At 38.3% G+C, this 23738-nt stretch overlaps 1 protein-coding gene across 5 annotated transcripts in view; it reads right to left on the reverse strand.

Annotated features, from left to right (window-relative positions):
• Nucleotides 1-23738, reverse strand: part of SATB2 (SATB homeobox 2) — a 168116-nt gene that overhangs the window by 64343 nt on the left and 80035 nt on the right. For all 5 annotated transcript variants that reach the window (XM_006029768.3, XM_025211265.1, XM_025211268.1 and 2 more), the window contains exons 5-6: nucleotides 18715-18817; nucleotides 4281-4753 (exon numbers count right to left, since the gene is read on the reverse strand). In XM_006029768.3, coding sequence (XP_006029830.1) covers nucleotides 4281-4753; nucleotides 18715-18817 — 576 coding nt within the window. The remainder of the gene's footprint in view (nucleotides 1-4280; nucleotides 4754-18714; nucleotides 18818-23738) is intronic.

Here is a 23738-nt window from a genome sequence, read left to right on the forward strand (position 1 = left end):
ATGCACATGAAAAAGTGAAGAATTTGCTGTACAGATCTGCAGTGCAGATTGCAGAGGTGGTTTGCATGGTATGCAGATGATAACAGGCATAGGCACAAAAAAATACTGCCATCTTAAACAAGCTCTGAACTTCAAAATTTTAGGGGAAGCTTTACAAGTTAATGGATCGTGAGAGTTTAGTAACTTTACCTTTGACTTCCTTTTCTGACCTTCTTCCTACAAATGCGCATGCACACACACACACACACACACACACACACACTCCAATGGATTTATCCTAGATTGGACCAAAGCTTCCTCAACTTCATTTAACAGATTTGCTCATATGGAAGGTCTCAGGGGAGAAATAATGTTACTAAGGGGTTTTTCAGCATCTGAGTATGTAGGTCACTGGACTTTAAAATAAATTAGAGAATAGTTTATCTATTAAACAACCTTCATAGTACATATTTTGTGAAGCTACACTTAATTGTAGGTTAATGTACACCACAACTGCCCTGTAGAAAGATTACACACTGGACCATGATATGGCAACAAATGCAATTATTAGCTGGTGCATACAAGGCTTCTAATGAACATAAAAATAGATAACAGCATACCTTTAGTTTCTAAGGTCAAGATTTCTTGTAAAATTTAACAAATTTAACTGTAAGAAATGCCAATGCGGCAGCTCCGCATTGCCTTAAGACAACCTCTGGGGAATGACAGGAGACAAGGAGAGATTTGAACATGACCTCGCTCTCCCTTACTTTTTACAGTGCTTGTTTCTACATTATGGGCTATTGGGAATGTCCATAGATGTGTCTTGTATGTGACTATTAAGACTTATTATAGCTAAACTCCTCTTACCCCCTATCCTGAAACACAGATCTGCAACTAAAGGGAAAGTAATGACAGTACTAACATTTTTTTTTATTTAAAACTAAGAGCAGAGGACAGTGAGTCACCAAAATACAAAATACAATCTGGAAATTCCTGTTATAAACATGGGTCATACAGACATGATGCACTAAACCTAATGCCCAGTGGCATGTTTTATACTAGAAGTCCTGCACACTAATAAAATGCAGATGGTGAAATCAATCTTTTATGGATGCTAAAGACTTGCCTTTTTCAGGATAACTGTTAGGGCCCTTCTACACATAGCACTACACACACACATAGCAGGAGGCATAATTGTAGGATTGTGATTCATTTCCCCTCACACCTTACTGCTGGTGCAGGGGGACTGATCCTGGGCTTCCTCTGCACTGGCAAGAAGCAAGGTCCTATGGCTGGGAACCTCCCTCAGTTAACAGAGGCTCCCAGCCATGGCGGTACCCCATGCACCACCACAGCTGGGAGATTACATCAGCTGCTCAACAGCTTGATTGGCCAAAGGGTCCAGAAGTCCTGCCCCTCTCCAGAGATTGATAGAGATCTGTCAATCTCTAGGGAGGGTCAGGACTTCTGGGGCCCTGTGTCCAGAGGCAAGGGGGGGGAGGACAGAAATCTGCCCACCCTTCCCTCCCCTATGTTTCAGGATGTTAGCACTTTCTGCCCTTTTCTATTTTTGCAGCCTTCCCTACCCCTCCCCTTCCCACCCTTTGCTCACTGCTGATTTCATGCTTTTTTGTGGGTTCTGGGCTTTTTCGCAGGGACTGAGTGAATTTGTGGTTTCCATGAAAGTTGCAAATTCTGTAGGTCCCTAAATATGTGCAATAAAAATTATTTCAAATTCATAAGAGAGAAAGATATTTTTAAGTGGCTTGAAATGGCTATTGTGACCTGAAACAAGATTTCAACAAAAGCTGAGCATTAGTATCTGACAATCAGAGAAGGTGAAAGCAACTAGGTAGTGATACCCCACATCCTATAGAAGCGTGCCAGACAAAAGGCCTGAGGCTGAGGACATGACCTATAGACTCTAAGAGGTAGAAACAGTACTTAAATTCTATCCAGACCCAGTAGACTTAAAAGCACCTAGCACTGGTGATCAGAGCGGTATTGCACCAAAATGTACAAAACTGCCCTATCGGCCTAAATTCTCAAAATACATGATGATATATATAAGAGGAGAAATGTGATGTAGGATGTCAGTACATTTTATCCACTGTTCTTTGAGTCCACATTTAAAACATTTTCTTACCAGATGGAATTGAAAATGTTTAATAATTCACTTGTTAAGTCACAATAAACCAAGCTACCAAGGGTAGCTGTAACTGCCATCTTTATATCTGGCATTTCAACTCAAATGGAAAAAGGTGGTATTCAATCTGAATAGCCCGCATTTATGAAGAGATCGTTCCTACAAAAATACCACTTATTATACATTACAACTTTTTTGCAGGGAAAAAGAGATGGTAAAATATAAAGAAAAACAGAACTAAAATGTTTCAGAAAAATCAATAAGACTTGGGATCCCAAATCACTTGGGTGCTTTCCCCCATTTTTAACATGCCAAAACACAAAACAAATAGGATCAATCTGGGAAGAGAGTCCAGGTCTCCCCATTCCCAGTTGTCTCTCTTAAATATTCTGGACTTATGCCAGATCACCACAGGAGAGAAAAGAAATGGACTGCAAATGATTTACTCCAGATTTCAAATCATATAACAAAAATGTGTGCGGAGTGATCGCTACCACAGTTGTTATTAGACAATGCAGGCACACGCAAAGTTGGGCAACTACTAGGAAAAGCCAGACTGGTCTGTCTCATGTCTGCCCTTTTGCTGCTTGTCTGGATATCTGACATTGCAACGTTCAATAGGTGACTTGTGTGCACAGCTTTTTTCTACACTATTAAAATATGGCAGCTATTTATGCACTATAGTAAATTAACAATTATATGAGATCCTTTTTATTTTGGGGATCCATTTTTGGTTTACAGCAGGCTTGGGTACTACCAATTCAACCATAACAATCTTGCTAAAATATAGATCTTGTAGTCAATGATAGTAGTATAACTCACAAAGGCAATATTACTGTTGACCTCTTGCTCAAGTTCAAAATATGTCATTCTGTCAATACCATCTACCTTGATTATACTGGGCTTTATAAACAACAGGTTATGATCCCAGAGGGATGAAAAGCTTTTCCAAATTAAAAGCAGCATTTTAAAAAGGAAATACTCATACATTCCTATGTAGTTTTCATTTGATACCCTCAAGGCTAACCCCAGAACCCAAACTCAAGTTGATTAAAGATGAATGTTTTTCTTGGTGTAGCCATCTGATGAATTTAATGGCATAAGGAAAGTAATAAAAATGTGCTCCCTATTTTAATTAGTTCCATGATAATATGGCATTTCCAAAATGGCAATGCCAAAAAATCATTAATTCAGGAGAACAGACACAGGTGCTGTGCAGTGAGTGGAACAGACCTCCAGGAGGTGCTGGGGTGAGCAACACACACACGGTCCTCATTTTGTCTTGTTTATAAAAACTCTGGTTCAGTGGCTGAAACTTGTACTCCAATTTTAAATACATCTCGGGATCCCAAACTACAAGGCTCTCAGCATATATAATGTCTCCTCCTGTCAGTTCAACAGAGGCAGCTGTGGAAAAGGAGTTCAGGAAAGAAATAAGAAACCTTATGCCTACCTGTTTCCAAACTAAACTGGGTCATTCCAGCCTCCCTGTTGGAAAGTATTGCTGACCCCTGTGTTAGGAGGTACAAAACTTGCCTTTTTCAGTTTGTTCTCTTTTCTGAACCTGAGTTAGTTGAGGATTAATCTAGACCCCATAATTTTCTGAAATATTCTATGAAGTGAGCTGGCTACAAACAGCATCAAGGTAGCAAGATAAAAGCTGAGGATTAGTTCCATTCCCTGCTATCTTAATAATTTTCACTTTCACCCTCTCATACCTCCACATAAACTACAGACAGAGAAGTAGCATAGGTGTTGCTATGCTGGCTTTCTACTTGCATAGGCAGGGAATCCCATGCTTGGCTAAACTAGTTTATTGTATCCAGAATCTACCAAGTGGTAAAATGACAAAGGATTACAACCCAAAACTTGTTTTAGTACTAAGTGGCATCTTAGTGGCAGTGAAAAGTCTGGGTTTGAGTTATACAGCTGCAACCTACAATGTATTTTAATAGCACCCAGAAGTGAACATCTGATCTAAGCCGTTAATTTTGAAAGATTTATAACAATAATGACAATGAGATGTGATAAGAAAACAGGAAGCTGCTATTTCCCCAGTGTCTCTTTTTCATGAACTACAACCATCATAATCTTGTAAAGTTATGACCTTTTCTCCCAACTCTTCTTTTTTTAAAAGAATAAAGATCAATACCTGGGTGCGGTTGAATGCCACTCTTGCAAAGACAGCTTGGGATACGCTGGCTCTCTTCAATTCATCTCTGACTTGCTGGTAAATATCTGGAGAGACTTCCACTGATGAATTCGTTGGCTCTGGTTTGATAGCTCTAGGGATGGGTGGGTGATTCAAGAATTGTTGGTTGATAGCTTGTGGGTGCTGGTGAGCCAATAGTCGGCTTACGGCAATCTGCTGGTTTATCAGGTGGGCCATAGCTATCTGCTGCCTTACGAGTTGTGGACTGAGCTGAGGAGATAGGAGACCAGGGCTCATGATAGGCTGCAATGTTGGCACTTGGTTTCGAATTGGAGTACTGTGATGAATTTGGCCATGTGGAGACTGTCCGTTAGTTTTTCCCAAAGGTGTCAGTTGGTTGATATTTGGTAAGTGCATAGGACGTTGACCCAGAACACAATAGTCTGAAAGGTTTTCTCTTTCCACTCTTTCCACTGTTAAAAGATAAAACAATTCACTATCAATATTGATCTGCACTTAAAGAGGATTGTTAACTTAACTGTTGTTACAACTGACTGTATATTCAGTTCTTATTACTAAGTCAGTTAAGGCTGAAGTTCTCGTCCTGGCTGGAAAATTAACTTTTTCCTCTAAAGTAAGCTTTACTTGCAGTAACATAAGGTTCCCATGAAACACACACGCAAAAATCACCATAAAAAAAAGCAGCCACAATCATTAAAATTCTTTTGGATTTTCAAAGTTCTGTCCACCTGTTAGTGTCCCTATCAAACAAGCAGCAACTCTCCTTTTCTAAAATATGACTTCCAGTTATTAAGAATTCAAGGATTCAGTCTCTTACCATACAACTGTTAGGGTTAAGGGTTTACAGGCCAAGCCCTATGAGGAGAGACTGAGGGACCTGGACCTCTTCAGCCTCCGCAAGAGAAGGCTGAGAGGTGATCTTGTGGCTGCCTACAAATTCATTAGCGGGGCGCAGCAAGGGATCGGAGATGCTCTGTTCACCAGGGTGTCTCTTGGGGTAACAAGGAACAATGGTCACAGACTGACAGAGAGCAGATTTAGGCTGGATATCAGGAAAAACTTCTTCACGGTAAGGGTGGTCAAAATTTGGAATGGGTTTCCAAGGGAGATGGTGCTCTCCCCTACCTTGGGGGTCTTTAAGAGAAGGCTGGATAGGCATCTGCCTGGGGTCATCTGACCCCAGCACTCTTTCCTGCCCAGGGCAGGGGGTCGGATTCGATGATCTGTTGAGGCCCCTTCTGACCCTAGCATCTATGAATCTATGAAACTCTGGCTTCAAGTTAAAGTCTTGTACCTGGCACAGATAAAATTAAAGTGATGGCATTAGTTCACCTAGAGTCCCCATCTTGGAGTGAAACCCATTGTTCCATGCATATCCTACCCATATCCATTCCTAATTCTGCAAAGTGCAGAGTGAGAACTCTTGCCTGAACCAACAAAAAGAATGAAGCACATGTTCACCTTTAAAATGTGAATAGTCACTTTCACTTCAGTGGGACTACTCCAGTATTTAACATTAAATAGGTACATAAGTTTTTCTGCTGCATCAGGCCAGAATGTTCATCATCTTGCAGGACTGAAGCCTTCATTTAGCTCAAAATATGAAGACTCATACTGTAAGTTTGTAGAGGCCTGATGCCCACCCCCAGGGAGGGCTAAGGTGACTGTTACTGCAATAGCACTAGACATCCTGGAAAAATAATAAACTCATTCCATTTTATTCAACATGATCATAACAGAGACAAAAAGGAGGTTGTTTAAGAGAGCCATTATTTTCAGCTCAGTTTTTAAAAGTTCAACTTTCCCAGAAGCTCTAACTTGTATAAAACCTTTACCTTATGCAGAAAAAGCTTGTTATTTGAAACCAACTTCAAATGTTGAGTAAAAACAGCTTGACAAAGCCATCACTCTGGCCTCTAATTAGTAGGGAGACTGCAAGGGTCTGATTCTGATCTTACTCAGTTTAACTGCTTTGACTTCAGGAAAGTTATTCTGAATTCTCACTGTATAAAGTGAAACTATACTCTTGTCCAAATACTTTTTACCTATGTACAATTTTGACATCCTTCCAAATGAATTCAGAAATAGGTACCTCTAATATGGTCAGCAGCATGAGCCCCCAGTGCCAAGACATCAATTTTAATTTCAGACTAAGTCCATTAAAAAAGATTTGAGAATTAGTTGCTTTAAAAAAATAATAATAATAGAGACAGAAAATGAAACTTCTACAGGAATACCTATTTATGTAATCATAAAGTCCAAAAGATAGAGATGAAGAACAGAGGCAGCTTCTTCTAATTCTTTGGAGATATTAAATAGTTTTACTGTTTCTATCCCAGAGACAAAGGATGAGATTTTTTTTAAAAGGCTTAAATGACTTAGGAGCACAAATCCCAATGAAAACCAATGGAACCGGTTTTCTTAAAAATTAACTTTTAAAACATCCCACCCAAGGCCTTTTAATGAATATCCAAAGGCTTATCACGGGGTGTCACAAGTCTCCAAGGAAAGACACATTGTTTGTTTTATATAGAGAAAAGTATGAAGAATAGGATTTTAGTATAACATCCTGCATCTTCATGGAAAAAATACCACTACCTATTGATGGCAATATAACTTCACACTCATCAAAACACTATGACTCTAGGAAAAAGGATGCACTAAATATTTGTATAATTTAACAAAATAAGTTCCCAGTTCATTAACATGACTTCAAACTATCACACTACAAATAAATCAATATATTATTAATGTTATATTGCACCTTTTGAATATCTTTCATCCACAATATCCCAGGAGCTCTTTGTTAAAAAGGAGATAAAAGTTATGAAAGATATAAAATACTGGTTTTGAAGGACTATCCTTCAAAATCAGTATTTGATGAAGAAATGAAGTTTAAATAAAGCTATTCCTTACCTCTGATTATCTAATCAGGATCATAGCACGTGCTGATTAAAAGTGTTTCAGGACCCAGTATTATGCAGCTAGAAAATTACTGATTCATCATAGGATAGATTTCTGCAAGAAGAGGTGGGATTCCTCTAATGCCAGTCACAATTAATATTGTGACTTGTATAATATTTCATGCTTGCAAAATATTTTAAAACTTTTTAAAATTTTATCTTATGTAAGGCTTTGAAGCTTTATACAGTTAGCATTCAGGTTGCTGGCATACTGGGGATCTTGCTTGTGCCTCAGTAAAATACAGGTTATTGGTTATAGAAAAATCATCACTCCTTTCACTCCTACAGCTCATCACTCACATGCTGCTTACACAATATATGTTCTGGACAGATGCATAAAATTTCAGGCTCTAGACTTGTCAACTCAGAATTTCTAAGACTACCAAATATGACATCTTCATGAAACCAGATTATCATTCTTGTGGGAATTTTTGTTTTAAAAGTAAGAAATGTATGTTTGTGCATGCGTGCCATTCTATCAATGAAAAACCAGAACTGAAAATCCCAGCTTTTTGTAAAATACTATTTAGAAAATAATGTTACTGAACAAATGTCAATAATTTTAGTGAAATGCTTTGAATCTGCAGTTTTTCCAGCAAAAATTCAGGAAATTTTAGCCAATATGAGAATTCTGTGTGAAATCATTCATTTTCAATAAGACTCCACTTTTCATCAGAAATACATTCCTACGAATCAAAATAAACCTGACGTCCTCCACTTAACACACAAAAAATATTAAAAAAATAAAAGCTTCTATCAATGGAACAGAAAATGTCAACACTTATTCACGTGACTAGTCCCAATGAAGTCAATAGGACTAATGGATGAGAACAATTCACATTAGTGCTGCATGCTCAGCTCTTATAATACCATTCTTTGGCATTAAGACAGATATAGAATTAATGTATAGAATGAACTATGTGGACAACCTTAAGATAGACATATGTAAATACACTATTTACAAAATCATTTTGAAATTATTGCAAATGAGCAACAGCCATTTGTCGATTGTGAATTAATCTGCCACAAATTAAAAGGAAAAAAAAATGGCCTGTAATAACCAAACTTCTGCAGAAATTCTGTTAAAAGAAAATAAACCGAAGGCCACATGCAGTTTCCTTGATACTGTGGTAAATCTGGTGCCATTCCATAGTTATCAATGAGGTGTTTTCACCAGCTGAATTTGGTAAATTTGTAAGAACATCAAAAAAAATCCACCATAAAGATAGCCAAATGTTTTTGAAAATTTAGTAAAAAAATATATATATTTTTTTAATTGTTTTCAGTGTTTCTATGTTTCTACCCAGACTGTGTTGATGGCAAGCAATTTTTATAGGGACTTGTAAGATGAAAATATTGCCAGGCAGTTAACCTGCACAATGCTATCTGGTATTATAATAGTATAAGAATATTATTCTACTTGGAGCCTAAGTTGTATTTCTTTTTATCAGCTTTAGTGTCCTCTTCAGTAACACATGCATCCCCCCATGAACAAACCAGATTTAGCCATGCCAATAATAAAGTCAGCATGAACTATTATACTCCATGGAAAAATTAACATTATCCAAATCTCAGCCTCCTTCTCACCTATGGGTAGTATTGTTAAAAGCTGATTCCAGTAGGGATCCCTGCAGGACTGTGAAGTCAATGCGATGGCACTAAAATGGTAGAATCATATTACTCTGCTTCAACCACACCTTCTAACTGCAGTGTATACATAGACATTAATATTAACCTTCCCCCCTTTTCTCTCCACCACATCATATTGCCTAACAATTTAAATGCATAGGCACATCATATCAGCTATTAACTCATTACCCCAGAGTCCTTGTAAATAAAAATACGATGCCTTTTGACCCACATGTACCCTTCCCAATTTATTATGGCAGTTAGGCAGATTAAATGCGTCTCAGGACAAAGAGCTGCTGAAGACTGGATAATAGCTACAATGCCAGAGCTCAGGTGTCTCACATAGCACTTTGGGAATGTCTCCCTCCTTCATTTACTGCAGGCTGAAAAACTTCACCAAATTCCAAAAGACAACCAATCAGGACTCATAGTAGAGGTGACATCTTTTACTAGACCAACAAGATTTTTGCAAAAAAAAAAAAAAATCTTTAATTGCAAGCTTTTGGGCACAAACACCCTACATCAGGCACTGGAGAAAAGATTATAAAAGTTTTCCTGGGAACTTTTATGATCTTTTCTCCAGTGCCTGATGTAGGGTGTTTGTGCCCAAAAGCTTGCAATTAAAGAATTTTTTTTGCAAAAATCTTGTTGGTCTAATAAAAGATATCATCTTTACTACAAGTCCAGTTTGTGCAATGTCGGTCCCAGACTCCTTGCTGGTTTAAATTAAATCAGACTCCCCCGGCATGCTCTCTGGGCTGGCCGGAGCATTCTGCTCCAGCAGGGCTGGCCCCGCCCCTCTGCTCCCTGGCTGCAGCTTCCCCAGCCTCTACAGGCATCTGCCTGGCTTCTGTTCCCCACCCCCTGCCACACACACACACACACACACACACACACTCTCTGCTAAGTAGGCATTCCCCTGTCCTTCACAGACACCTCTCAGTGTTAGGTAGCAGACCACATGCTGGCTACCTCCAAGCTGTGGTACATGGGACAAAGGCAGAATCAACAGAGAACTGGTAATGTCCCTCTGTTTTCTTAATGGGGTGATAAACACTGAGTTAACAGGGAATCTTTATCACCTCTGGGCTGTTCAGGAGGGGGAAACCCTCCCTTATCACAGCATCCTACCAGGGCCTGGCCACGCCCCCCCAGCTTTGTGCAATGAATGGGAGGGCTGCTCTACTGTCCCCTGGCTTCTAGCCTGAGCCACTGCAGGCATGTGCCTGCCTTTCTGGGATGTCTGTCTGGTTACAAAACTGATTTAGCCTACCCAGATTAAACTAACTTGCAAAGATTGAATCAATTCAGGCTCAGGCTTTTTGAATGTCTGTCCCTAGCCTTAAGGGTCAAATGGTAAATCGGCTTCTATGCCCCATTCAATCATTTGCCTTTCCTCTGCACTGTGCGATAAACTCTGACAGAAGCTGCTAGCAGGTGGCAACTGTTATGGAGCAACAGGAGGTGAAAAAGAATAAATAGTAATAGGTTATTACCAGGCAGAACAAACTGCTTTATTTCAACTGTGATTTGAAGTCACCATAAGATGTTCTTGTTTTCCAGTGCAACAGGTTCAGGGGGCTGGTGCTTATTTCTTCAGAGTATTTAAAATTGGAGTCAATATGATGATCATAAAAGCAAAGATTGTAGCACTGGTAAGAATTACATATAGCCAGCACAGGCAGGAAAAGAGCTCCAAATGCAGCTCTGATAGATAGGGTACCTCATTTCTGCCCTACACAATCCCCAAACCAGAAAGCTCAATCATGCAAGTCGTCAAATGCATACACTTTTAGACAACATCAAGCACAGAATTGGCCTTTGAACCCACAAGTTCCCTTTTGGAAAGAGAATGTATTAAGCCACAGCCCTATACTGTCTTGAAGAAACAAGTGCTGGTGTGGTATGCTCCAGAGGGTACCCTATTACCTACTCCACATAATTATGAGCCATCACATTGTAAATAACAGAACCACTCTAGAGCACAGGAGGTGCTTTTAAAGTGGTAACGTTATATCTTTTTATCTATAATTATTATAATTACTTATTTCTTTTAATCACAACCCACTTAACCACTTCAGTGCAGGGGGGCTGGTTTGAGGAGTCATTTTCATTCAATGTCTAATCTTTATGTTTACCAAGGCCTTTCATTGACTCCATGTACTGTCTGCTCTCTGGCTCAGCTATTCGTTCTTGCAAAACTAAGTCAGGAGCAGAAAAAAAAGTGGATTACAGGAACAGCCACCTCAATAAGAAACTTTAATTTTTAAACCCTCTCTCTGCCTCCGCCCCCACAATGTGTAAATGGCCTACAACAGTTACATAGCAAATACATAATAATTTGCTTTTGCATGATAGTGGTCAAGGCAGGGAGAGGACTTTCTGTACCTTAGCTAATGGAAAACAGACAGGAAACGCCTTTGTCTATTCTTAGTTATGTCATGTTTAGTTTCCCCATGCATGCTCATTTTACTGTTTATGTATTCAACTGTATCAGTAGTTCTCAACCTTATTAGACACAAGGTACCCCTCAAAAGTGCCATCTCTTAGTGTTAATTTGTTTTTTTACTACAGAAAAATAATAGAGCACTTCTTCTATTGCAAAGAAATCAGGAAGACATAACAGATCAAAAAGCTTTTGACACTATAGATTCCTATTTAAAATCTCTTGCTGCCTATACACATGCTTGGGGGTGGGGGAAGCTATTTTAATTAGAGTGGTTCCCAGACAACCGCTTCACATGTATTAAGCCCCTGTGCTTTTGAAAATGGCTGCAGGACACTATCTAAAAGCTCATTTGATGAGGTTTAGATAAAGTGCCCCCACATTCATTTTAAAATGCATGGGGGCTTAATATACATGCTGGTGAGGTGATGCTGAAGTGTTCTAATTAGAACACAGAACAGACTTGATTAAATGAGTCTGCTCCAACACACTCCAATTAGAACACAATCAAACGCATCTATAGGCAGCCACTGGGTTTATCTTGTGAATTATGTCTACAAAGCTAACAAACACTAACATTGCATGGCATCCAGCATCACCCTTGAAAAGATCTCAAGGCACTGAAATGTGCCATGGCATCCTGGCTGAGAATCATTGAGCTAGGTCATTAATAAAACTAGACCCTGTGTAAGGCCAAAAGTGCAGTAGGCACAAAAACCAAATATCCTTGACTTGCCTATTGCTGCCAAGCATATTTATAGTATTTGTTTCTGAGAAGGGATAAGCACAAGTATGAAAAGCTGAGATTCAATCTTCTCTCCATCCCATAAAGGACATGATTCAAGGGGAGTCAAAGGTCCCTGTGGATTTCACAGTGAAGTAAATAAAAAAATAAGAATAAAATTTTGTAAAGCTGAAATCTTCACAGACATGCAAATATCCTTTACAATAAAATTTAATTTAAGGCAGTTTTAATTCTCACCACATAGCTTAACAGGCATGCAGACCTTTGCTCAGAGGCTCCTGTAACACTACACATTAGGTAGATGGTATCTCAATGAAACATGCACATTATAAGACTGTGGTCTTAATATCAGGGACAGCAGGAAAAATGTAGGTGTGAAAAGAAGCAGACAATTTTCTGCTATCTAGAATTCTAGCTGTATCCTGCCAATTATGCAAATTTATAAAAAGATGCTACCTTTTACACTGTAAACATACAGATGTCCAATGAAAACCAATGCTCTCCTGTTCTGTCAAAGCAGCATAATAGAAGATGATCCACAGCCTAACAGCATTCTAGGTGTGAATTCATCCCTTAATGAGCTGCAACCTTTAAAACCTTCATGGGCCTTCTAAATGCTAACTATAACAAGTCAGGCAGAAGGCTGGGCAGTGTACCTCCCCACATAAAGACAGAGGCAGGTCCTTTCTATCTTTCCTTTTTCTTAAAAGACTAAATTTGGGGGAAAAAATCCCTACTATGGGATTTTATACAAAGACAAATTTGCAAAATAAGCAGATGAAAAATTAAGACTCTCAGAGTAGGGGGGAGAGTCAACTGAAAGGCTATGCTCTTACTTTAGTCCATATCAACAACTGAACACACAACTAAATATGCATAAGTAGTCTAAATATTTAAACCTTACCCACCAAATCAAGAATTCAAAAGTCCAATGAAAAAAACAGCAAAGAGCATGTTTTTAAAAGCAAGTGTTGGGTGGGCAATATCTTCACGTGAAGCTTTCATAAGCTTTTGACTTGCTTCAAATATAAAATTCAGAATAAATTTTGAGAGAAAGTAATAAAATACTACCCTGAATTAGAGTGGACTTTTGCAGCCTGAGAGTAGCAAAGCTGGAAGCCAGTTCAGATGCTGCTGTTTCTAAATACTCTACTACCGTGATGTCAGTTAGATCCATGATGATCAGAAAATAGATTCCATCAGTCTGTCTCAGAAAGTAAACATGCTTTCAAAGAATAAGAGAGCCCGCAACAACAAATTAGAAATATCAGAAAATCAAGAACAGCCAAAAATATCAGACTAAACAGACTCTCAGTTTAAGGGAGATATATGATCCCTCTCCTGTAACAGCTAAGTCCTGAACTATCAAAATCAAAAATAATTGGGCACTATTCATTTATGCCAGGAGGCTCATCTCCTCACAAAAGACTGCCAGAGCCAAGGTCTCTGAACTTATGCCAAAAAGAAGCACTATTTGGATCGTCACTAATCTTAGAAGTAAAGAACCTTATTACAGGAACCAACAGACAAAGACTTCTTGGTTTCTTGTTTGCCTATTATTTGTTGATGGTCTTTTCCCTCGAATCCAAGTTAAGTTTTCAGGCAAAGAATAAAATATGCGCGTTCATTAAAAAGACAATAAATAATGAAAATGTTGATGTGATGATGATCTTTTTCAATAAAACTAAAAGCAAGTAGACACTTGGGAAGGGAATACATCTTTTTAAAAAACCAAGAGTAGCTGAGAAACTGCTAGCAAAAGTTTACCCAAAATGCTCCAAATTCAAAATACTGGACAATGAATGAATCATTTCTGTGAATGTCATTCAGTGAAAATTCTTTATATACAGTTATTTTAAAAAGTAGTACTAATTTTCACAAAGGAAGAACCAACGTGAATCCATAAAACATTGTAAAAAATTATGCACAAAACAAAACTGGGAACATAAACAAAATTACTTCTGCTATATCTATAGGAACTGTCTCCTGATAGATACAGAACTAAACTTCATCTAAGGAGACTTGGGTTCTCCTCCCAATTCTGTCACTTGGCTGGTAAGTGATGAAGGGCAAGCCACTTTACCACCTTGGGCCTTGGTTTCTGCATCTGTAAAATGGGGATAATGCTTGCCCTTCAGAGGGTTGGAACAATTATTATATAATCTACATCTAGAGGTGGGGCAGAGCATTTATGTTCGACTCTGATACACACAAAACACAGCAATGGGTGGCAGAAGATCACAACACTTTTGGATCACAGACTGAATTTTGTATTTTTTGTGCTAAAAGTATTAAACTAATTATTCAGAATTTCAAAGGTGCTATGCACCCACATCTTCCACGACCTTGCTCTCATTTATACTTTCCTAGGTAGGTAAAATGGTCCATAAGTGGCAATTGAACCTGTATTGAGACTCCTTTTCTGCCACCCATTGCTGTGTTTTGTGTGTATCAGAGTCGAACATAAATGCTCTACCCCACCTCTAGATGTAGATTATATAATAATTGTTTCAACCCTCTGAAGGGCAAGCAGATTATTATAACCATAATCATACTTCGGTGATGCTTTTCAGAAAAGTTCAGTATCATTATCCCCATTTTACAGATGCAGAAACCAAGGCCCAAGGTGGTAAAGTGGCTTGCCCTTCATCACTTACCAGCCAAGCGACAGAATTGAGAGGAGAACCCAAGTCTCCTTAGATGAAGTTTAGTTCTGTATCTATCAGGAGACACTTCCTGTAGATATAGCAGAAGTAATTTTGTTTATAAAGTGGTATAAAGTATAAAGAAAGAGAAACCCTGCAACTTTAAAATTCAAATTAAAAATTAAAATGGAAGACTTGTGTAAGAATATTAACATATGCAACATGCATATATGCTGCAAAATTGATATAGATTTGATAATGTAAGTATTGTTTAAAAGTGTTACATATGCACTGAATGGAAAGGACAAAGAATCTTTACTTTCTTGCTTTGAACCTTTTATACGTTTACACTTAGAACTTCATTAATACAATCCCCTTCAGCCCACACACAATAAAATATTAAATACTGTTCACCCTAAAGATCAGAAAGATTTTTTTTAACTGTCTTTTGCACAACTGTCCACTCACCTATGCCCTAATGCATATATCATGTGCTAGACTAAACAGGCAAGAAAAGACCAAAAAACAAACAAACCCCAATTCTCACACTAGTAAATTCCCCGCATCTGTCTGTATACTAACTCCCGTGCCACTAAGTAAACTGTGAATATCTTAAAACCTTAAGGGGATGGGTAGGGTGGGGAATAAATCAAGCCAGAATCTTATTCTAGCAGGGCCCTGACACAAGACAAAATGAACATGCGGAGCTGTACTAACTGAAAACTGTTTAAAATTATAAAGTGTAAATAGTTTAGCCATATATTCAGTATGTTCAACAGAATGCACACTGAGAATGTTTACTTCAAAATTCATACAATTCCATTTGTATACAGCTTTTACATCTGTTGTTAATGATATCAAATTATTGATTGTTCACTTTCTTATATTTATTTAAACATTAAATATATGCTCTGCAACCTGATTCTTTTCTTCTTTTTCCAGAAGACTTTATTTTTGCATGGCTTTAGTTGTATTTACTTTGATCTTCCAGAGTGTACAATTATTTTACTGTTTATTTATTTCTATGAGAAAGGAAAAAAGTTTGACCTAGGAGATCTATATGTGGCAATTTGTAACAGAATCACATAGCTTATGTTTAGGAAATCATGGTTTTGATTAAGAAGCAACCATTTAGTTCCCACTGTTTTATTAAAACAGACATTAGCAGATAATAGGAACCACATTTAACACTGTAGACTGCATTTCGCTTGCAACATTAATAAAGTTAGTTTCAAGCTCTTTCCTATTTTGTATTTACCACAGTGCATGTGAATTGTTTGTTGTTTTTACTTTCTAATAAACAAATCTTGCCTTGCACTTGTGTGTGCTGGTCCAAACCATACAAGTCAATTATATCCAAAGGCAGAATTTGTTTCTAAAGGCAAAGGCTGCTGCTGCTATTATACTTTTTTCATAAAGGTGGATATATTTAATAAAAATAAGAAGAGCTATGTAGAAATCAAAATTTACAAAAAAGTCACTGAGTTCAAATATTACATTCTATAGACTTTTGGGCTATGAAGTAAAAGTGAAATGATAACAAAGAAAGAAAGATGTGAAATTAAATGCAGCAAAATTAAGTCATAAATCTTTCCTTTCTGTGGGTTTAAGATTACAATTAAATCCCATAGCAGTTTCTTTTTTATACACCACTGTACCTGTCATGGATTCTTTGTTTTCCCTCCCACTCGTTTGGTTGATGAATCAACACTACTTGAACTGTTTGATAGCAGCTTGTGTTTATTTCACACATACCTTAACCTTCCCTTTTCTCCTCCTACTAACACACACATACATTTCTAAACAGCAACGACTGGCTGCATCTCTTTGAATAGCACATATACACAGTTATCTGGCAAACTCTTTAGGTTTGGATCCTTGACCTCTTGATTGAAATCAAGGTCTCATTCTGCTTTTACTGCACTTAACAATTTAACTGTGCACTTACTAACTAAAAAAAGAAAGAGCTCGAAGAACTGAATGCTCTAAGAAAGGAAGAAAGTGGAAGAGCGCAGCATGCTAGAAACACTTAGAGCCTGTAGTGGCAACTCTAAGAACACTACAGTGAAGGGTTTCCAGTGCCTCTGGAACTGGCATTACACCCTACCCTAATGAAATGGGAAGCCCATCTCTTTTCTCCTGTAACAGCAAATAAAAGCAAGCCACCAAATGACCTTGAAGCTATTTGATTCCTTTGATATTTTTGAGCCAAGAGGATATGTTAGAACACTTTAAAAATCCTTTTTATAGGAGGCAACATTTAGAGGAATAAAAACACTTACTCTAAAGCACCATTGTGTGGCTCAGAAAAAGGAACTATTCAGTTTACTTGGCACAAGGGTAACTATTAACAATGTAGTAAGTATCCAAATCAGAATTTGTAGATGATCCCTATGTAATTTTAGAAGAAAAGAAATGTACCTTCAATTCCTACTCTCCCCACTTTTACCTGAGCTAAGGTAATTTTCTCCACAAACCTTTTTACCATAAAACATTCTCTCTCCTGTTGCACAAACATAACTATTATGCATAGAGGAGCTTGGAAAGGTATATTTCATTCTCCATGCACACATGTAGACACATATGAAAGTAAATGGGCCATACATAGCCAAGTGCAGGGGGAAAATGGATCCTTCAGCATTTCCCCTGATACCCTGTGCAAGCTCATTCTAACTACTCTCGTCTCATGAAGAAGCTTCCCACAGAAATCTAAAGTAATTCTGTGTTGTTCTAACAAAATCAAAAAGCATCCTCCTGTTTCCCTCTACATTCTAGCTTTTAAGAGCAAAGGATTGAGGGTAAAATTTTGAAACATATGAGTTTTATGAACAGCTGTACATTCAGAACTTTCACTCTGCAGGAAGTACTGGACATTATAAAAGAATCTCAATCCATGACTTGTGAACACATGCCCTTTCTGGCTGATGAAAGAAAATTATGAACAAAAGTGTCCAAATGGCCAATGCCTTACTTCAGGGAAGGAATCTTTCTTTTCTACTTCAAACATGCAATGATGAGACTGACACTGAAGAACACCAGCTACAGGTCAAAGCTGTTCTCTGTGGAAGATTAGTTTTTTTCAGGAAGAACAAAAGAACCATCACAGATCTCACAACCTTCTGCTTCTAGTGCAAAGCACACTTTCTTCAACAGTTTCTTCTTATATGAATATGACCATGGATTTGAATATACAGGAGTCTGCATGTTATCAGAAACAAACTCCTACCAAAATAGAACACTACAGTGCACACAGAATTCTCCCCCTGAGGAACAGATGAATAAAATAATGAACTACAGGTGACAGATGTTGGGCACACCACCTAATGCACTCCTGGCAGGCCTTCAGACATTACAGGGATGAGGCAGTATGAAGAACCTATAAAGAATAATGTTACTGTTTCAAACATTAGCATTTCATCAATTAATATTATTCCATTTTGTATAATAAAAATGAGCCGATTTCATCTTTGTGTCAATGGGACAAGCAGGACTGAATGAATTCCGATGTTTCCAAATAGCCTGGTCTCAAAAGCTCCACTTATACCCAAATTTCAGATGGTGTGACATGAAAAAGATTTGAAGACACCAGCAAGGGCATATTTAATTTAAGAGGACAGGTTTTTAGTTTTCATGAATAAAATATGATAAAGATGATTTGCAGAAAGAGTTCACTTTTAAAACTTGATCTGTTAGAGCAGATTTTTTCTCAAACTGTTTTACTTTTGTCACACACATAGTTGATCAATTCAATATAATTAAAATCTAAAATGTGATGCGACTAGCTGTTTGCTTCAAATGGCCTTTATATTCACACCGTCCTTAACTGTAAAGCATTGGATTTAATTCCAGTATGCTGCAACTGTCCCTATTTTCAAGCAAATTCACTAATATTATTAAGACTTATTATTACTCTTACTTAAAACATATCAAACAGTCAACATCAGTTCATTGGCTTTGAAACAAAGAATAACTAAAGTCAATTTACCTTTAATCTTCTTGTACTTTTTATACCATCTCCCAAACTCCTGGCACTTGGTTGCTGACACATTGGCATAGTATGTGCTATTTACAATGGATGAAATCATACTCTGAGAGCAGAGGAAGAAAACGTGCGTTAAAAACATAATTAAAAATCTTTTCCAAAGAAACTAGAGTAGCATACAAGCTCACACTGATCACCCACTCGTGCCTTTAAAATCTAAACCAGTTGCAGTTAAAGTACACCAAACTGGCTTTATTTCCTACACCATCCCCAGAAGCAATTATACTGGTTCACTAATAATGCAAAAAAGATGCAGTATAAACTAAGACCTGTTTCTGCAACTTGCACTGACTTATCACTTTAATTTGTTCCTGTGGTGTCAGAGAATCTTCACACTAATAGCATAACTATAGGCAGTCATGTTGGGGACACACACAGTAGGCAACAATGGGTGAAAACAACTGTGATTTAGGAACCAGATCCTAAAGGTAAGTTTAGATGCTCCAGCATGCATAATCCAAATAATGCTTTTCAGATGTTTCTGTTCTGCTTCCAACTGCAGCAAGACCACACAGCCAAGAATCGGAGAACATCCGTGCTACTTGCTGCAGAACAACAGTTAGGCAAATAAGTTAAATTAATATAATTTATAGAAACGTGTGATTAGCCCTTGTGTGAAAAATCACCCAACAGAGAAATTAACAGAGCTATTCAGAGCAAATTAAACTAAACATAGTACAAACTCAAAGTAACCAACAACCACAACCAAGTGTGACAGAGCTGAAGATTCCAAGTGTTTAGCTACCATCAACCTCTACCCCTTGCAGCTCCCCTCTGAGCAGACTACTGGTACAAGATAATTGGAAGTAAAGAGGTAGAGCCATTTTATTGAAATGATACCTTACGTTTGGGGTGGGTTTTGGCCATAAGGTAGAACAAGACTTGTTACTAATAGGGTACCCTCTTATCCCCCCATTCAGTTTTAAAGAACAAGTAATCATTTAACAACATTTTTAAGTTCTTCCAAAGCTAAATCTTTTCATCATATGGCTATTTGTACCTGTGCAAAAAAAATACATTTGCATCACACATTTTCACTTTCAAATCAAGAGCTTTAATGAGCTGTGTGAGCCAGTGAACCTTGTCTCAAAATCAGATTTTCTTTATGCCCATAGTCATCCTTGATTTCAGAAAAATGTTGGCACCTTTTATAACATCCCTTCACAGTGGATCAGTTACAGGGACAGCATGTCATCAATGTTTGGTTTAAGTTCGGGCACACCAGCTCCTGTGGACTCGCATATAAAACAGGACCTTACCCATTTCTGTTAAGATACGAGGCTCACAACTGGCTTACCCTACTTGCAGTGCTTTAAGAAAGCAAATACAGCCCACACTGCTCAAGATTCAGACTACCTTCAGCCTACTCTGTTGCTCGGCTGCAAAAAATAAACAAGTTGAGCTTTCCCTGACCTCTTGAATTTTAGGGATTTAGGAGGATAAAATGAATTGACTTTGGAGAGTCTCCTTAAGAAAATTGGATGATACTAATTAATTTCACTCTTCAAGGCGTGATTTCACCTTAAACAAAAAGATCCTCCTTCCCTTTCACTTTAACATTTCCACTTGAATGGTGCTGTGGTACAGCACAGTAGCCTCTTAAAACAGCTAAAGGAATTTTTAAGTGGAGGCTCTAATTTTCAGAACTCAGATATAATTTTCTAATTAAAATCAATATTTTGAGAGATAAACCCAGCATTGTGGTAGTCAGCAACAATCCCTTTCCCATAAATCTTCCTTGTTCTGAAGTCAACATAAGGAAATAGGAGCACTATGATGGTGTAACAGAATGGAGGTAACAGCAGTGAGCAGATTCACATTTTTTAAATGCAACTTAATTTGGGGTTATTTTAGCTGGGTGATTGTAGGAAAAATTACTTAAATAGAGGTAATTCATAAAGAGCTTGTTCTCTGATCAGGTCTCTCTCTACATTGTAGAGCAAATTAACATAACTAAGATTAGGCCTGGAGTGGTTCTGAAATGGAAAAAAAGCAGACCTGTGCCCCGCCTCCCCTTCCTTATCAGTAGGACTCTTACAGGATCTATTAAACTTTCCTTCCCACTGGGGAAAGCTCAGTTTGATAAAATAGCAAACACATCCTTGGTTAAAAACAAAAAGTACCTGGAGTGAAGAGACTAGCAAGGAAAATCATTGCTCTTCTTGTGAACTCCCTAACATAAAGCTCTAGACTAAGCATCTACCCTGAGAAAATATTTAAGGAGGGAACAGATTAAACCAGGTTATACAGGTAGCAGACATGCTGGATTAGTGCACAGCCAACTCCGTCACAGCCATTTGGAAAAAAAGCTGCCATGAGGTGAATACTTATTCTGGAAGTAAAGTAGGAGCCATGTAAACAAACTAAAATAAAAGGAGAAAACTATGGGGGGCAGAAATAGAATAAAAAAATACAAGTAGACAAAAACACAAGTAGACAGATAACAGTAAAATAATTAGTAGAATACACATGGAAGATGCAAAAGCTAAAATAATTGGGATTTCTCCCCCTACCCGCCCTTACTTAACTGGAAGGTATTTATTTGAGCAGCAGCTCTATGCTAAGGGCAACTAAGCAGCAGATATATAATACACCAAGCAGGAAAAATAGAACAATTTTAAATCAAAGTGAATAATTACATTTCCCATTAGTGGCAATCAGAAGCCTCATCTGGGCTGCACAAAGTGCTCACACCAAGAACAAGAGATGGAGCACTGTCACTGGTAAGAAAAAGGCTCCCAATGCTGCCTCTTTCTACTTCTGTACCAAGAAAAACTTGATGCACTGTGAACACATTAATAAACAGCAGAATTTACTCTGCAGTTCGACTCCTAGGAGACTTCCCTGTAATTTGCTGCTGTCAATAATATATTAACCGCAAGGGGGTTGTAATGACATTTCACATTTGGCACGATATTTTTTTAAAACTGATTTGGGAGAAGGAATTGTATTACAGGCAAATTCAGATTATGGCTATAGACAGCTTCTACACAACCTTCCACTATCTTTTGTATCTTGTGAGCCACAACAATAGAGGTTAAAACTTTGTGTCACTCTAATGCAAGAAATGAATTCATTCTGGCCCGGATTAAGGGCTCTGTTCCCATCTAACATATTACTTAAGTACATGCCTGAAAGTATGCATGTACAACTGCCTCACAACCTACAAAGGGATGTCCCTGCAGATTCTTTCTCCATATATCTACTCAGGCAAGATGTCTCCTTCCTAGAGATCTGCCATCAGTAATCTTACTAGGGCATTTCAGGAACAGTTTTTAAAAGAGGTACTTCAATATTTCCCTATGGAAGACTTTGAAACTGATGGAAAACATTCATTGCCTAGACCAAAAGTTAAAGGCCAGTTTTATTGATCACTGTGCATCTCTAGCTCAATCAGAGGTACAGGACTGAAGACCAGGTATATTCACTCACTCGAGCTGCAGGTATCTCATCTAATTTCACCTCTTGACAGGCCATTTTTAGAGAACAAGATTTATAAAAATGCATCAAAGCACCTACTGAGGCCCTGATTAACCAATCAGATTCCTCCTCTTGCAGCACTCCTTCTAGAAATAAAGCCATGCACTACTCTGCAAAGGTAGCACCAACCTATTTATCACTCTGTGACTGTATATTTAGAAACACATCTGGTTCCTTTAGTATTTAACATAGATTACACGGCTTTTCCCTTCCTATTATCATTGGAAATCCACCCAGCCATGAGAAGGTGAAGTAGCTTCTACTCAGGACCATGCTAAATACCAAATGAAGTTGCTGAATGACCGCCCTGTGTTTTCTCTCTGTACCCTATAGCCTTCTCTGGAGTTCCACAAATCTAATCGAGAAGAACCTGTTTTAGAGAATTTCAGCTGCTAGTTGTAGTTCATGACCAATTTACTGATGCTTGGCTTAGTTTATAGTGATGACAGCTAGAATTTTCTTTTAATAAAAAAAAAAAAAAAAAAAAAAAAAAAAAAAAAAAAAAAAAAAAATGGCAAATTTGATATGAAAAGCCTTACAACTATTTTATGATCAATTTCAAATAAATTTTCCATTACAAGCTGCAGAAGTTGGCATGGGGCAAATCACCATACAACACCACAAGGCATCCTCATGTTGAGATGCATCTTCATGTTGAGTACTCAAGACTAATCTACACTTCAGGCTTCAGTGCAGTGCAGAGATACCCAAGATGGTTGACTACTGGAAGCAGTCTACCTCCTGCAGCATGGAGCACCACTTGAGCTATTTCATCTTGCTTATTCAAGCAGTGGGTTGCTAGAACTAGATTGCTTCTAGTATCCAAGTTAGTACCCCTAAAGCCAGCTAAAATATCCCTCTGCTATCCACAATGCATCTTCAGTACGGACATACCCTAAGTTTTGCTCAGCAAGGCTAGAGACAGACATTCGAATAACTAGAGCCTGAGCTGGTTCAACTTGTGCAAGTTACTCTAACCTACTTAGGTTGAACCAGCTGGTAACAGCACAGACATTCCCTCTGAGCTGAGGAAATGCAGGTACATGCCTGCAGTTGCTCAGGCTGGGGGGGGGGGGGGGGGGGGGTGCAAGAGCATGTCCTTGGTTGCAGAGAGCCTGTGCTGTAGGCCTGTGCAAAGTGGCTAGCATTCGCTTCAGATTAGGATTGGGGTGATTCAGGGGACAGCGATTCAATTCGGTGATTCGAATCACTGTCCTGAATCGATTCAGCCGAATCTCATTCAGAGATCCGGCTGCTGCCAAATCAGCAGAATCTCTGAACTGAACAGGCCCTATCCCCTGCCCACTCTTCCATCCCATCAATGGCTGCCCTACCTGGCCCCAGCATCCCAGCACTTTAAAAAAAGAGCCATGAGCCCCCAGAGGCCCCGATGGCCACTGCAGCAGACAGTGAGTGCAGGCTTTTTTCTTTTTTTTTTTTTTTTTTTTTTTAACAACACGGTGGTTGGGCCCGGGGGGGGGACCCAT

The sequence above is a fragment of the Alligator sinensis genome, unplaced genomic scaffold, assembly GCF_000455745.1.
Source record: "Alligator sinensis unplaced genomic scaffold, ASM45574v1 scaffold258_2, whole genome shotgun sequence".
Taxonomy (NCBI): domain Eukaryota; kingdom Metazoa; phylum Chordata; order Crocodylia; family Alligatoridae; genus Alligator; species Alligator sinensis.